We start from the raw sequence: 14,959 nt of genomic DNA, 5'->3' as shown, positions 1-14,959 counted from the left end.
GTGCTGGAGGAGACTCTTGAGAGTCCCATGGACTGCAAGAAGATCAAACCTATCCCTTCTTAAGGAAATCAGCCCTGAGTGCTCACTGGAAGGATAGATCCTGAAGCTGAGGCTCCAGTACTTTGGCCACCTCATGAGAAGAGAAGACTCCCTGGAAAAGACCCTGATGTTGGGAAAGATGGAGGGCACAAGGAGAAGGGGACGACAGAGGACGAGATGGTTGGACAGTGTTCTCGAAGCTACCAGCATGAGTTTGACCAAACTGCAGGAGGCAGTGGAAGACAGGAGTGCCTGGCATGTTCTGGTCCATGGGGTCACAAAGAGTCGGACACGACTAAACAACAACAACAGATCAGAGCCTCATGCATCTTGATGGATGGATGGGGTTTAGTTGCATTGAAAGGGAAAGCAGTGAGGAAAAGGGAAAGGAGGACTGGAGAATCGTGTCCCTTCCAGTACACTGAACAGATAGCACAATTAAAATGAAGCGTTTGAGTGGTAGGCAGGAGGCTGCAGAGTTGTCTTTGCTAAATGGTCCTGAGCCAGCTCGGTAGAAATAGTCATTTTGCACAGAGATAATAATAATAATAATAATAATAATAATAATAATAATAATAATAATAATTTATTATTTATACCCCGCCCATCTGGCTGGGTTTCCCCAGCCACTCTGGGCGGCTTCCAAGAGAATATTAAAATACTGTGATACATCAAACATTAAAAGCTTCCCTAAACAGGGCTGCCTTCAGATGTCTTCTAAAAGTCTGGTAGTTGTTGTTCTCTTTGACATCTGGTGGGAGGGCGTTCCACAGGGCAGGTGCCACTACCGAGAAGGCCGTCTCCCTGGTTCCCTGTAACTTGGCTTCTCGCAGTGAGGGAACCGCCAGAAGGCTCTCGGTGCCGGACCTCAGATGCCAAACTAATGCCCAAGTGGGAAAATCTCAATAAAAAGGCTCTTGGTATTAGTCCCTTCTGGTGATACAGCAGAGTGTGGGTTGAGATAAAGGGGGGGTCAGCATATGGTGGCTTCAGCAAAGTTGCTCATTGGTTGCATTTGCGGAGGAGCAGCCAAGGCAGTAGCTTAGCATTGTTAGAAAAAGCAATGTTGCTAAAGTTAAATAGGTGTACCTGTCTTTATGGAGAGCATTGGCAGAAATAGCACCATAGTGTTGGACTCTTCCATTGAACAATTTTTTTTTTTAGGTTTTAGCTTGTTTTGCTGTTAAACCTTAAATTTTGTTCCAGAGATGTTTTGCGTGTGTAGGTCCCCAGGCCACCCCTCAAATAACTTCACACATAACACGTAATTTAGGTTTGGTTTTTTGGGCACTATTTTGGCCACAACTTTATTAAAATACAAAATCAGTGAGTGGTTGTTTAGACATTGGTTATGACTATCTGTCCCCCCGCCTGGGACAGAACTGACATCCCGAGGTCCGATCGGTAGCCAGTAGAAGGGAAAGTCAAACTTGGGGGGTCATTTGAGCTAAGCGTCGGACCCACGCCGCTCACCCCAGCAGCTCCCCAAAAGCTTGCCGGCCCTGGTCCTATGACAAGGATTCCCATGCCAATCCAAAAGGACAGGGTTTTTGAGGATGAGAGGAACTGATGTGTGAAAAAAGTCGTGATTAAAGGTGTGTTGGATTAGGGGTAGCAGGCTATTACCCTGAATTAGTAATGATTGGTAGTTAACAAGAGTTGGATTCTGCCATCTCTTGGCTATGGGGCCTGCCCACCCATGAGGCGGTGGGAGGTGACTGCCTCAGGTGGCAGAATCCACGGAAGCAGGAGATACCGGTGCAGATCTTCATTCAGGGCTGGCCCACCCAAGAGGCAAGATGAGGCAACCGATGAGGATCCACAGAAGGAGCAAATCCTGATTCAGGTCTTTATTTCCTACTTCTTCCTGATGTAGATCTTCACTCACCCTTCCTTCCCTGGCAGAGAAGGTGGCACCATTTTGTGGTTTGCCTCAGGGGCCAAGATGTTTTTAGCTAGCCCTGCTTGGCCACACATATTGGCTCAGTTACACTCTTTGGGTTATTCTGGTTTCACAGTGAATTCAGTGAGGAAGGCTGCAGCACTCAGTAACCGAACAGGGTTAAAAACAGACAAGAAAGGTGAACATTATATTGTTGTTGTTGTTTAGTCGTTCAGTCGTGTCCGACTCTTCGTGAGCCCATGGACCAGAGCACGCCAGGCACTCCTGTCTTCCACTGCCACCCGCAGTTTGGTCAGATTCATGTTTGTAGCTTCGAGAACACTGTCTAACCATCTCATCCTCTGTCGTCCCCTTCTCCTTGTGCCCTCCATCTTTCCCAGCATCAGGGTCTTTTCCAGTGAGTCTTCTCTTCTCATGAGGTGGCCAAAGTATTGGAGCCTCAGCTTCACGATCTGTCCTTCCAGTGAGCACTCAGGGCTGATTTCCTTCAGAATGGATCAGTTTGATCTTTTTGCAGTCCATGGGACTCTCAAGAGTTTCCTCCAGCACCATAATTCAAAAGCGTCAATTCTTCGGCGATCAGCCTTCTTTATGGTCCAGCTCTCACTTCCATACATCACTACTGGGAAAACCATAGCTTTTACATTATATTACATTATTATATTATATTATATTATATTATATTATATTATATTACCATATTATAATATTTGCTGATGAATTTCAGCCATCATGGGAAACTGCTCAGTATTGGACAGTAGTAAACTGGTTGAAAACAGAATTCTAGTATTATTATTATTCTGATTTTATTTTTAAAAATCCCAACATAATAAACCATGAATAGCTACAGCATTTCCCAGTCCTAAAATCTACTACATTGCAAGTTTTTCTGAGATTAGGCAACAGAAAGGCAACTGTGATCCAGACATGAACTGAAGTCAACTTGATGGGAATAGTATCAGGAAGTCTAAAGGAAGAAGACAAGACATTATATTTATTCGCAACAGTAGCAGCAAGGCTATTGATTGCGAAAAATTGGAAAAGTGGTATTATACCGACAAAAATAGAGTGGCTTGCCAAATTATTGGAATACTACAATATATCCAAAACAATGGGAGAAATTGGAAGGATCTCAAAAGAGAAGGCAGACAGGGACTGGAAGGTGTTTAAAGGATACTCGCAAAACCATATTGAAAAATCAGAACTCCTATTAGAATAAACAAGTTCCGTTTTAAATACTGAAATACTAAATAAGACGGATAACAATGTGTAATAGAAAAAGAAGCATGAAATTAGGTTAAAGGTGTGTGAAAGAAAGTAATAGAAGTGGAAAGAAATTGCAGTTGAGTAGATTGGAAGTCTAACACAAAGGTGGGGTGAGGGGTGGTGGATGGTGATGGGGAAAGGAATTATCTGTGGGATTGAGTGTAGGTATGTTTGAACATTTTTAAGGATTGTATGAAATGTATGTTTGTATGCTTGTATATTTGCAATACAGTGGTGCCTCGCAAGACGAAAAGAATCCGTTCCGCGAGTCTCTTCGTCTTGCGGTTTTTTTCGTCTTGCGAAGCAAGCCCATTAGCGGATTAGCGCTATTAGCGGCTTAGCGGGCTTAGCGGATCAGCTGATAAGCAGCTTAGCGGATCAGCTGTTAAGCGGCTTAGCGGCTTTGGGAAAAGGGGGGGGGAGGGAAAAAACCCCGCAGGAACTCGCAAGACATTTTCGTCTTGCGAAGCAAGCCCATAGAGAAATTCGTCCTGCGAAGCACCTCCAAAACGGAAAACCCTTTCGTCTAGCGGGTTTTCCGTCTTGCGAGGCATTTGTCTTGCGGGGCACCACTGTATGTGTGTATCAATGCTGAACTATTTTAACAATAAAAACTTTTTAAAAAAATGTTGTCGACTTGATGACTTGATGACTTGTTTACTGGAAACAAAACAAAAATTGTCATATTCGTATAGATTTCTTCTGCACCACTCTCTCTTTTAGCATGTGAATAGACTTTACGTTGATAATTCAAGGGTTATGTTCCGGGTCTTTGTGTTCCAATAACTTCCAGCACACTCTTATAACGTATGCTCGTCTTCAACAAAAGATTAGAATGTGGAATTAACTCTGTTAAGAATAAAGTTTTCTCTCTTTGTTTATACAAAAATAACCAGTGCCTCGCTTGACATTGGAAAGCAAATGTCTTCACTCAGTATTACAGATGTTGGCCAACAGCACAACTATCCTCTAGATCAGGCATCCCCAAACTCAGCCCTCCAGAAATGTTTTGAGACTACAGTTCCCATCATCCCTGACCACTGGTCCTGTTAGCTAGGAATGGTGGGAGTTGTAGTCCCAAAACATCTGGAGGGCTGAGTTTGGTGACTGCTCTAGATGTACTACCGTATTTTTCGCTCCATAAGGCGCACCGGACCATAAGGCGCACCTAGTTTTTAGAGGGGGAAATAAATAAATATATATATATTATCCCCCCACCACCACCCCAAAGAGCTTCTCGGGGCTGCCGGGGGAAGCCTGGGTTCCCCCCACCCACCCCAAAGAGCAAAGAAGCCAATACAGAGAGCGGGATGGATCCCGCTCGCAGTCTTGGCTTCCTCTTTAGCCGCGCGCAACCTCTCCAGCCAGGAGAGGCTGTGCAAGGTTAAAGAAGCCAAGACAGCGAGCGCGAACCATCCCGCTCGCTGTCTTGGCTTCTGCCATAGCGGCACGCAGCCTCTCCCATCCGGATGTGTGCTTTTATTTAAAATGCATCTCTGGGTTATTTGTGGGGCATAGGAATTCATTCATTATTTTATTTTATTTTCAAAATATAGTCCAGCTCCCCACAAGGTCTGAGGGACAGTGGACTCGCCCCCTGCTGGAAAAGTTTGCTGACCGCTGCACTAAATTATGGCTTAGTTAATGTTATGAACAATAGCAGCTGGCGCAGAGGCGGCGGTGGTTATCTGACCTCCCGCCGCTGGTGTTTCTGCAACTTACTGGGTAATGTGACTAGGATTTTGGTGCAGTGCAAACACACCAGCAGGGTGAGCTGGATTTGTGCCGCTGGTATGTTTGCACTACACTGACTTCCCCATCACATTCCCCCTCCCCACCTTTGTAAGGTGCAGCAGTTACCTGTGAGCCAGTGTGGTGTAGTGGTTAAGAGCGGTGGACTCGTAATCTGGTGAACCGGGTTCGCTTCCCCGCTCCTCCACATGCAGCTGCTGGGTGACCTTGGGCTAGTCACACTTCTCTGAAGTCTCTCAGCCCCACTCACCTCACAGAGTGTTTGTTGTGGGGGAGGAAGGGAAAGGAGAATGTTAGCTGCTTTGAGACTCCTTCGGGTAGTGATAAAGCGGGATATCAAAATCCAAACTCTTCTCTCTTCTTTTTCCAATGAGAGAGGGTCAGGTAAGTGTTAGGATATTTCCGTTCCACCTTAAAAGGGAGCAGGATGTTTGTGTCACAGCCTGCGCATCTCCTGTTTCACAGGATGTTTATGTTGTGTCTTTGCTTTCGTTTCTCTCTCTCTCTCTGCCGGAGACACTGAAGCAGGCAGTCATGTTTTCTTTGTTCTGATCAACGCAGAAATAAACTTGTAAATATGCTCTCCTGAGTGCATCTTTCGCTGTGTGCATTATCTGCTGATAGAGCGTGCACGGCTCTGGAATGTGGCAAGCTATTTCTGGAGCTCATGTCACTAATTGCTGATACTGCGTGTCTACGGGAGATCGATGGACGTCCGGAGACGACGTGGAGTCATGATGGACTTTGTCTCCCTGGCAGTATCTCAACAGTAAGAGCCTCTACCTCTCCATGCTGCAAGGATGAATCACAGAAAGCTTTGGGCTCATACATTGCCCAATCCTTTCCTCATTCGGCATGGCTGCAGGGAGGAGTTCAAAAACATTCTCGTCCATATTTAGACCGGCTGCAGTTTGTCATGTCATCTAGACCTGATTAGTCTTAACTATGGTTTGGGGAAACCAGCCAACCTCAAACCATAATGTATGGAATTGGGTTGCTTTCACTAACCATAGTTAAAATTAGCCAGAGTTTAGGGTTCAGATGTCATACTAATCTCTAGTTAATTAAAAACAGGTGGAGCTTCTGATCTGCGCCTTGCAACTATGCCAGCGAAGGAAAGGCAGAAAGGGTACTTTCCCTTGAAACGAAATGACTGCATGCAAAACAGGCCTGTAATTCTCTTCAACAGAACGCGCCTTTGATAATCTCATGGACACAAGTTAGCATGAAGCTCTGCACCTTTCTAAGAAAGGAAGAAATTGGTCCTGGATTTCAAGATTTTTGACATTAAAAAAGAAGTTTTAGCGGTTGGGGGAAATCAGCCAATACATGCATTGGAACTGATGGTTTTAACTAGCTGTGTTGGAAAGCGAATTTCACTCTGAAAGTAGGACGGTTGTAGCTGGAATGACAATTAACGCCGTGTGGGCAGAATCACTGCTGGAAGCCGGTATCTGAATAGAACAAGAACTCTGGCTCTTTCTGCCAGTCCTTCCCTCCTCTTTCGTGATTTGGCCCTATATTGGCTGTTGAGTGTGGTGGCTTCCATTTTTAATTAGCCAGCTGGGCAAAATTTAGTTCATTGTGTCCCTTCAGTTAATTATCGTGAAGCTGTTCTCTCCCCCCCCCCTCCGGTTATAGAGCAGCCTGGGATTTGGCAATCCGGGGTCCAGCATTTTGCTTTTGAGGTATTATTGGGTGCCAGCTGTCTGCCTTAACTGAAGATTTGATCTAAGAGAAATTTAATCTAAAAAGGGGCAGGGAAGTCCGGAGGAACAGAGAATGTAGACCCGCAGAATCTGCAAAACTTCATTGTTGAAAAACTAGGTGGGCAAACCGCCCCAGAAGGAGCACAAAGTTTCCCCCCACCCCCAAAAAAGGCACTAGCGAAGTCTTAAGTGTCTTCATCAGACTAATTTAGAATTGTGCCCTTGCTAAGGGCTTTAAAGGCAGGACATTAAAGGCTGTAGACAACAAATGTAAGAATTAGGAACAAGGTAGACATCATGCTTTTCAAGAACCTGTCACACAGAAGCAAGCAAAGAGTAATTCTCTGCTGCCCCAGAAGGTAGGACCAGCTAGAGATTCTTAAGACTTAAAGTAACATTTAAGTAAGTTTTCAGAAGAATTTATAACTGCCAGAGGCAGCACAAGCGTTCTCCCAGGCCACCTCCCTCAGATTGCCTTGCTCTGAGTGTTAAGTTGTGGGCGAACATAGCAGACGACACAGCGATTTCTCCAAAGCAGCTCTTTATTTGTAAGCTGGACAGAACTGAACAGCAAACAGCTCTGCCGGCCTGCTTTTATAGGCAGCCGGCTGTCGACAATGTAGTAACAACAACCCAGGGTTTCCCGCCTAAAATAACTGACGTGGACCTGAGTGAAAACTACATACACAATACTCCTGGTGGCCAGGGCAAGAACTTCAGTACATAACACTGAGGAAGGGAGTCGTCCCACCGAAGGACGCAGAGAGGAAAGATGGAGGTGGATTGATTCCTAGCACTGCCACTGCATCAGCAGAGCAAAACTTGTGAAAAGTAAGCAGGGAGGCGAGGAAGAAGAAGAAGAGTTTGGATTTAATATCCCGCTTTATCACTACTCTAAGAAGTCTCAAAGCGGCTAACATTCTCCTTTCCCTTCCTCCCCGACAACAAACACTCTGTGAGGTGAATAAGGCTGAGAGACTTCAGAGAAGTGTGACTGTATGTGGAGGAGCAGGGAAGCGAACCCGGTTCACCAGATTACGAGTCTACCGCTCTTAACAACTACACCACACTGGCCACCTATTTTGGAGAGCACCATGTCTTGCACTGGTCTTGCGACAGCGCTGGGTCCATGATAAATTGTGATGGAGTGGTAAAAAGGTCACTGAGTCGGACAGCCATTGTGTCAAGTGTCTGGGTGAGCAGCAGACGATCCGCAGGTGCCCAATTTGCCAGGAGTGAGTTTGTGCCTCCTTCATGGGCACAAACTGGAAGCTCTTGCAATGGATAAAACGCCCTCTTTCACGGGGAGCCCCTAAAATAAAAGGAAAACAGATAAAATTCTGTTGGGGCTTAAAAGCTAACCATGTTTTGTGGTGTGCGCTATTATAAATTAGATCCGAGGCGGATGAAAACAAGATGTCTGTGTGCGTGTTTTAAATCATTCAGTTATAGTAAGTATCTATCCTTTTTTTAAAAAAATTGCATGGTGTTAATAGAAATATGGGTTTAATTCAAAGCAAGCACATTAAAACTTACACTTTTAAAAATGATCTAAAACTTTTTATTGGGCACAGAGTTGAAGGCTACTTTTCTACATAGAAGAGACAATGGACAATAAGAGAATCTGAGGTTAAGCCTTAGAAATGATACAGAATATTGTGAATTGTATTTAGAATTCTGGGCTTCTTATGGAGCTCGTGGACTAGCCAGCCAAGACATCGCAGGAAATAGAATCTCAGGGTGTTGTTCTATATTTTGCTGGGGTTATCCACTGAGCCCATATGGGTTGTGAGCCTCCTGTTTTAAGCCTTTCAGTTACCCGAGCTCTACAATGTGTTTACTTCTCAAAATATGCATGATGATCGTATTTATAATTCACAGCCAAACAGCAGAGACGTTGACTTTTGTCTTCCTTTTTTACCCAGTGATTTCCACCTTGCTTCTAGGAAATTGTGAATGCTTGTTATAACATGATCCTATGAACGTTTAATCTGATTTGGGTCCTGCGTTGTTCAATAGGATTTTTTGGAAGTAGCTGTGTATTGGATTGGAACTCTACCCTTCAAATAAATTATCTTGTATGGATACAGAGTCAAGCAGAAATCTATATCTAAGCAGACATAATTTTGAGGTTTTGCATTATGCTCCTAGATTGCACAAAGGCTCTAGGTAAAGGTAAAGGGACCCCTGACCATTAGGTCCAGTCGCGGCCGACTCTGAGGTTGCAGCGCTCATCTCACTTTATTGGCCAAGAGAGCCAGCATACAGCTTCCGGGTCATGTGGCCAGCATGACTTAGCCGCTTCTGGCGAACCAGAGCAGCGCACAGAAATGCCGTTTACCTTCCCGCCGGAGCGGTACCTATTTATCTACTTGCACTTTGATGTGCTTTTGAACTGCTAGGTTGGCAGGAGCAGGGACTAAGCAAGCGGAGCTCACCCTGTCGTGGGGATTCGAACCGCCAACCTTCTGATCGGCAAGTCCCAGGCTCTGTAGTTTAACCCACAGCGCCACCCGCGCCCCAAAAAGGCTCTATTTAGTTGCCAACCAGCATGTGTCCCACTTAGTATGCAAGCTTGTTCAGGAAACACATGAATTACAGAATGGGAAACCTGATTGAAATCAGTCAATCCCAACTAGAGCTCACTTAGTGCAGACACAGACAGCGAATTGTCCTCTACCCTGACCATATCTACTCATGGGAAGGAGGTGTAGAAGAGGACAACTGTACCTATTCTGACTGAGACCATGGTTTCATCTAGCCTAAGACGGTCTCCTCTGGCAGGTAACTGTTCTCCAGGTCTCAGGCCTTTCCCAGCCCTGCAACCTGAGAGCTTTTCAGCTGAAGATTCCACATTGTGGATATGCTCTACCACTGAGACATGGACTCTAATTTAATGGAACAAATGAAAAACCAAAGCTAGTTCCCAAGCCAGTGAACGTCACCTCTTACATGAAAGCTTCATTCTGGCATTGTGATTCTATCTTGTAGAAAGCATGTCCAAGGCGGTGCCTGTTTCTTGCAGTCTCTAAGTTTCCTCAAAGGTTTCCTCAAGCTATTCCAGAACACCAACCCTATATTGGAAGCTTTCCTGGCCACCAGAAAAGAAAGGGGAGTGAGGGATTTTTGCCCGCAACCAGATGCTTGTCGCAGCAGCGGCAGACTGAGACAGAAAGTGGGTCAGGCACGGATTGTGTGACTACCAGAGCCAGCAGTTATAATTTACACAATTGTTGTGTGTGTGTGTGTTGAGTGGGAGTTGAACTTTCCAGGAAATTTTATTTTTTCTAGCTGCTTCCTTCCCTAAATTCCCAGCAGGAGGGAGTTGGAGCAGCTCCAACCAGAAGCAAGTTTTGAAGAATGTTGTTGTTGTTTAATCGTTTAGTCGTGTCCGACTCTTCGTGACCCCATGGACCAGAGCATGCCAGGCACTTCTGTCTTCCACTGCCTCTTGCAGTTTGGTCAAACTCATGTTAGTAGCTTCAAGAACATTGTCCAACCATCTCGTCCTCTGTCGCCCCCTTCTCCTTGTGCCCTCAGCATCAGGGTCTTTTCCAGGGAGTCTTCTCTTCCCATGAAGAAAGTAGAGTTGCCATATTCCCAAAAGTGAAAATGTGGACAAAGTTGTTGAGCATTTCTTTCTTTCTTTCTTTTTTGTCAAAGTTATTGAGCTACAACAATTGTAAAAGAATTTTTAAATTAAAAAAAATACCCCACTTGCCATACAAGCGGTTTTCACTGATTCAGATAAAATCTGTCTGGATGCCATTTGAAAACTTGTTTCCCAGCTGTGTCCAGGATAATCCGGACGTATGGCAGCCCTGAAGAAAGCTCATTTCACAGCCACGCAGCAAGGGAACAGTCTTTCATTGCCTTTGGTTCAGCAACTGTCGTGTGTATAAACAAAGTGGTACTGGGTCTCAAGCTTGCTTGGGAGCTAGGCAACCTATCACAAAGTGCTCTTCAGTTCTCCAGTTTCCTAAAAATGAGAGGAAAAGCAGTCTCTGCGTGCCTAGAGGCATTAACATATTTAATTGATGTGTTCCACAAATCAGCTCCGGAATGGAAAAGATTCTTGGCAGAGAAGGCAAGAAATATATGCAGGAAAACGAGAGGGTGAGAGATACAGATAAAATAGGAAACCTTCTTGTCGGAGAGGGACACGGGTGGCGCTGTGGGTAAAACCTCAGTGCCTAGGACTTGCCAATCGTACGGTCAGCGGTTCAAATCCCCGCGGCGGGGTGAGCTCCTGTCATTCGGTCCCAGCTCCTGCCCACCTAGCAGTTCGAAAGCACCCCTAAGTGCAAGTAGATAAATAGGGACCACTTTATAGCGGGAAGGTAGACAGCGTTTCCGTGCGCAGTGCTGGTGCTGGCTCGCCAGAGCAGCTTCGTCACGCTGGCCATGTGACCCGGAAGTGTCTGCGGACAGCGCTGGCTCCCGGCCTCTTAAGCGAGATGAGCACCCAACCCCAGAGTCGGTCACGACTGGCCCGTACGGGCAGGGGTACCTTTACCTTACTTGTCGGAAGGAAGCACATAGAAGAAACACTGGTGCCTGTGAAAGGGTGGAGAAGCAGGAGATAAAGGGGAAGTGGCTGGTGGTGGCAGCAGGAGCCAGAGGGCAGATGAGTTAGTAGATGAAGGCATGGGAAGGAGAGGAGAGATGGATGACCCAGGACCAGAGGAGAGGAAGCTTGTGACTTGTGAAAAGCAAGGGCAAATAAACGAGAGAGAGACTCTCCTACAGGCCTAAACCACTGAACCTCTTGGGCTTGCTGATCAGAAGGTTGTGGTTCGAATCCCTGCAAAGGGGTAAGCTCCCTTTGCTCTGTCCCTGCTCCTGCCTACCTAGCAGTTCGAAAGCACACCAGTGCAAGTAGATAAATAGGTACCACTGCAGCGGGAAGGTAAATGGCATTTCCATGCTCTCTGGTTTCCATCACAGTGTTCCGTTGCGCCAGAAGCTATTTAATCCTGCTGGCCACATGACCCAGAAAGTGGTCTGTGGACAAACGCCAGCTCCCTTTGTCTGAAAGCGAGATGAGCACCTCAACCCCATAGCCTCCTTTGACTGGACTTAACTGTCCAGGGGTTCTTTACCTTTATACCTAGAATATGGTTATGATCATGTTTAGATATTCTGAGTAAACTAGAATTGTATGGCATCTTTTCCATTTTCTTTCCTTGCAGATTATTTAAGGACCGACACAACATTCCTTGAGGAACTGGTGGTTGGCAGCGGCGAGAACATCGAACTCCTGTGTAACTCTCCGGTCTCTTCTATGTCTGTCTTCTGGTATAAAGATGGCATTGGGATTTCACCTACGAACCGAACTCATCTTGTCCAGAAGTTGTTAAGGATTATCAATGTATCTTACGATGACTCTGGTCTGTACAGCTGTAAGCCAAGGCACTCCACTGAAATGCTCAGGAACTTCACAGTACGAGTGACAGGTGAGTTCAGTGAAGTCCCCCTCACCCCCCACTTTCTCTCTGCTTTTCTGCCGATCACCTGGATCCATGCTTACATCCCCAAATGAAAAGTGCATTTTAAAGTGTTATGTATTGAAGTTCTCACCCTGGCCACCAGGAGTATCATGTATATAGTTTTCACTCAGGTCCACGTCAGTTACTTTAGGCGGGAAACCCTGGGTTGTTGTTGCTACAATGTTGACAGCCAGCTGCCTATAAAAGCAGGCCGGCTGAGCTGTTTGCTGTTCAGTTCTGTTCTGGCCTGTGAATAAAGAAGAGCTGTTTGAAGAATCGCTGTGTCGTCTGCTATGTCTACCCACTATTTAACATAAAGAGTTTTGCATCTGGTTCTAATCTTATCTGAAAATCAAATTGCTTTGACCAATGTTGTTTGACCAATGTTGTTTCCTTTTTTATATAGATAATTTTTATTGATTTTATTGATTTTAACATATATAAAATGTACCACAAAACTTATCACTTATACAATCTTTTTAGACTTCCATCAGCACCTCTGATGATCCACCGTTTTAACCACTTCTTATGCATTTCTTAACTTTATATTGCCTTTACATCTCTTAACAAATCATCCTTCCTCTTTTCCATTTTTGCAATACTTCCAATAATACTCCTCACAAAACTTCTTGCAAACCTACAAACGTCGTCTAATCTTCACAAATACTTTTCAAATAGTCCCTAAATTTACTCCAGTCTTCCGTGAATGTCTGGTCCCGCCGGTTTCGAATCCTTCCTGTTAGTTTATCTAGTTCTGCATAGTCCATTAACTTCATCCTCCATTCTTCAATCGTCGGTAATTCTTCTTGCTTCCATTTTTGACCAATGTTGTTTCCATCGCATTATCCAACAAAGTTTGTGATACTGTTAAGTCTGCCTAGGTTGCAGCTTCCTGACTTGAAAAGTGTTAGGTTAACAAAGAAGCTAAAGACTGCTAACTCAGGTTCTGGGATGCTCTCTGTGGAATAACAGGAGGACCCCAGGTGTTTGGACATGGATGTGAATGATTTTTCCACTCTTGTAGTTTGTCTACCTTTGGTCTCACCTGTGGCCCCTAGAAGCTGTGCATGCAACAGCAGCCACTTCTTGGGAATGGCTTTGAATGGCCAGCTAAACTGGGCAAGGGTAGCCCATGGGTCTCAAACCCTTGGATTTCCCCTGCATGTGAAGACAGGTTCTGGCAGATTGAGCAGACGAGGCCAGTTTCTACACCTGCTGTAGAGGGGCAGATGGGGCTTGTCAACCAAAGGTAGCCCATCTAGGAGAAGGAAAGCTCTGGTCCAAACCTCCACTGCCTTGTGGGATATCTTTGGGAGGAGGAGAAGGCTAAGGCGTGAACCCTACACCAGTAAGGAGTGGTGTCCCTAAGACTGTTGGATGGTGCCTTGTACGCCTCCTTCCGGCAACTAAACTGCGGGAGGCAGTGGAAGACAGGAGTGCCTGGCGTGCTCTGGTCCAGGGGGTCACGAAGAGTCAGACACGACCAAACGACTAAACAACAACAGTGGAAGCATATTCTCTTGGTACAGGGGCAGTTTTACATTATGCAATGTAAATGAAAGAGTACTGGAAAAAACAATATATTGCTGCATGTTATATATCTTTATTGCCACACCCTCAGCTGGAGTGTTACATTCAGGTTGTGGTTTCCAAAGAAATTTTGAATTTCAAGAACTTCCAAAGAGCAGAAGAGAACATTCACAGCAACGTGGAAGAGCAAAAAGGACCTAGAGATACAGTGGTGCCCCGCAAGACGAATGCCTCGCAAGACGAAAAACCCGCAAGATGAAAGGGTTTTCCGTTTTCAGAGGTGCTTCGCAAGACGAATTTCCCTATGGGCTTGCTTCGCAAGACGAAAATGTCTTGCAATTTTTGAGGGGTTTTTCCGCTCCCCAACCGCTTTTTCTAAAGCGCTAAACTGCTAATAGCCTTTTAGCAGCTAATCCGCTAATCCCTTAAGCCTTTAATAGCCGTTAACAGCCCTTAAACTGCTAATAGCGCTAATCCGCTAATGGGCTTGCTTCGCAAGACGAAAAAACCGCAAGACGAAGAGACTCGTGGAACGGATTCTTTTCATCTTGCGAGGCACCACTGTATTTTCATGTTACGACAACAGACTGTAAATATAGAGTCCGCGTAGCTGCACAGGGGCAATAAACATGATCTTACTTGGGGTTTTTTCATTAGCAGTGCCTGGCTCTTGGCAGTGGGGAATTCTAATACGAAAATGATTTTGCCAAGCTGATTTCCTCAGCAAAACCACTTTTATACTGGTCAACGACAAGCCGCCGACTTAAAACGAGCTTGTGAGCAATGGAAATGATTTGAATGTGCCAATTGAACTTATTAAAGAGCAATGATTGTTTTTTTAAAAAAAAAAAAACAACCCAACAATATAAATGGTAAATCCAAAATATAGATGGTAAAATCAAGAAAAATTCACAACCCCGCTTTAAGGCGTACAAAAGTTAAAAGTTAAAATACTAAAACAGATTAAAATTACCTCAGCTTTCTAAGCATCTGGGTAGGCTTGTCTATACAAGTGTGTCTTAAACAGGTGCGGAAAAGAGTAGAGCAAGACGAATGCCTCGCAAGACGAAAAACTCGCAAGACGAAAGAGTTTTTTGTTTTTTGAGTTGCTTCGCAAGACGAATTTCCCTATGGGCTTGCTTCGCAAGACGAAAACGTCTTGCGCCTTTTTCTTAAAACCGTCAGTGCATTCCTATGGGAAACCGTCAATGCATTCCTATGGGAAACCGTGCTTCGCAAGACGAAAAATTCACAAGACGAAAAAACTCGCA

At 45.1% G+C, this 14,959-nt stretch overlaps 1 protein-coding gene across 3 annotated transcripts in view; it reads left to right on the top strand.

Moving 5' to 3' along the window:
• FGFR3 (fibroblast growth factor receptor 3) overlaps window positions 1-14,959 on the top strand; it is a 62,520-nt gene that overhangs the window by 16,103 nt on the left and 31,458 nt on the right. For all 3 annotated transcript variants that reach the window (XM_083440740.1, XM_083440739.1, XM_083440738.1), the window contains exon 3: window positions 11,862-12,125. In XM_083440740.1, coding sequence (XP_083296866.1) covers window positions 11,862-12,125 — 264 coding nt within the window. The remainder of the gene's footprint in view (window positions 1-11,861; window positions 12,126-14,959) is intronic.

This window comes from Podarcis tiliguerta, assembly GCF_965153285.1.
Source record: "Podarcis tiliguerta genome assembly, chromosome: 5".
Lineage (NCBI taxonomy): Eukaryota > Metazoa > Chordata > Lepidosauria > Squamata > Lacertidae > Podarcis > Podarcis tiliguerta.
Note: the sequence above shows the minus strand (reverse complement) of the source record. Positions and strands in the feature narration are given on the sequence as shown.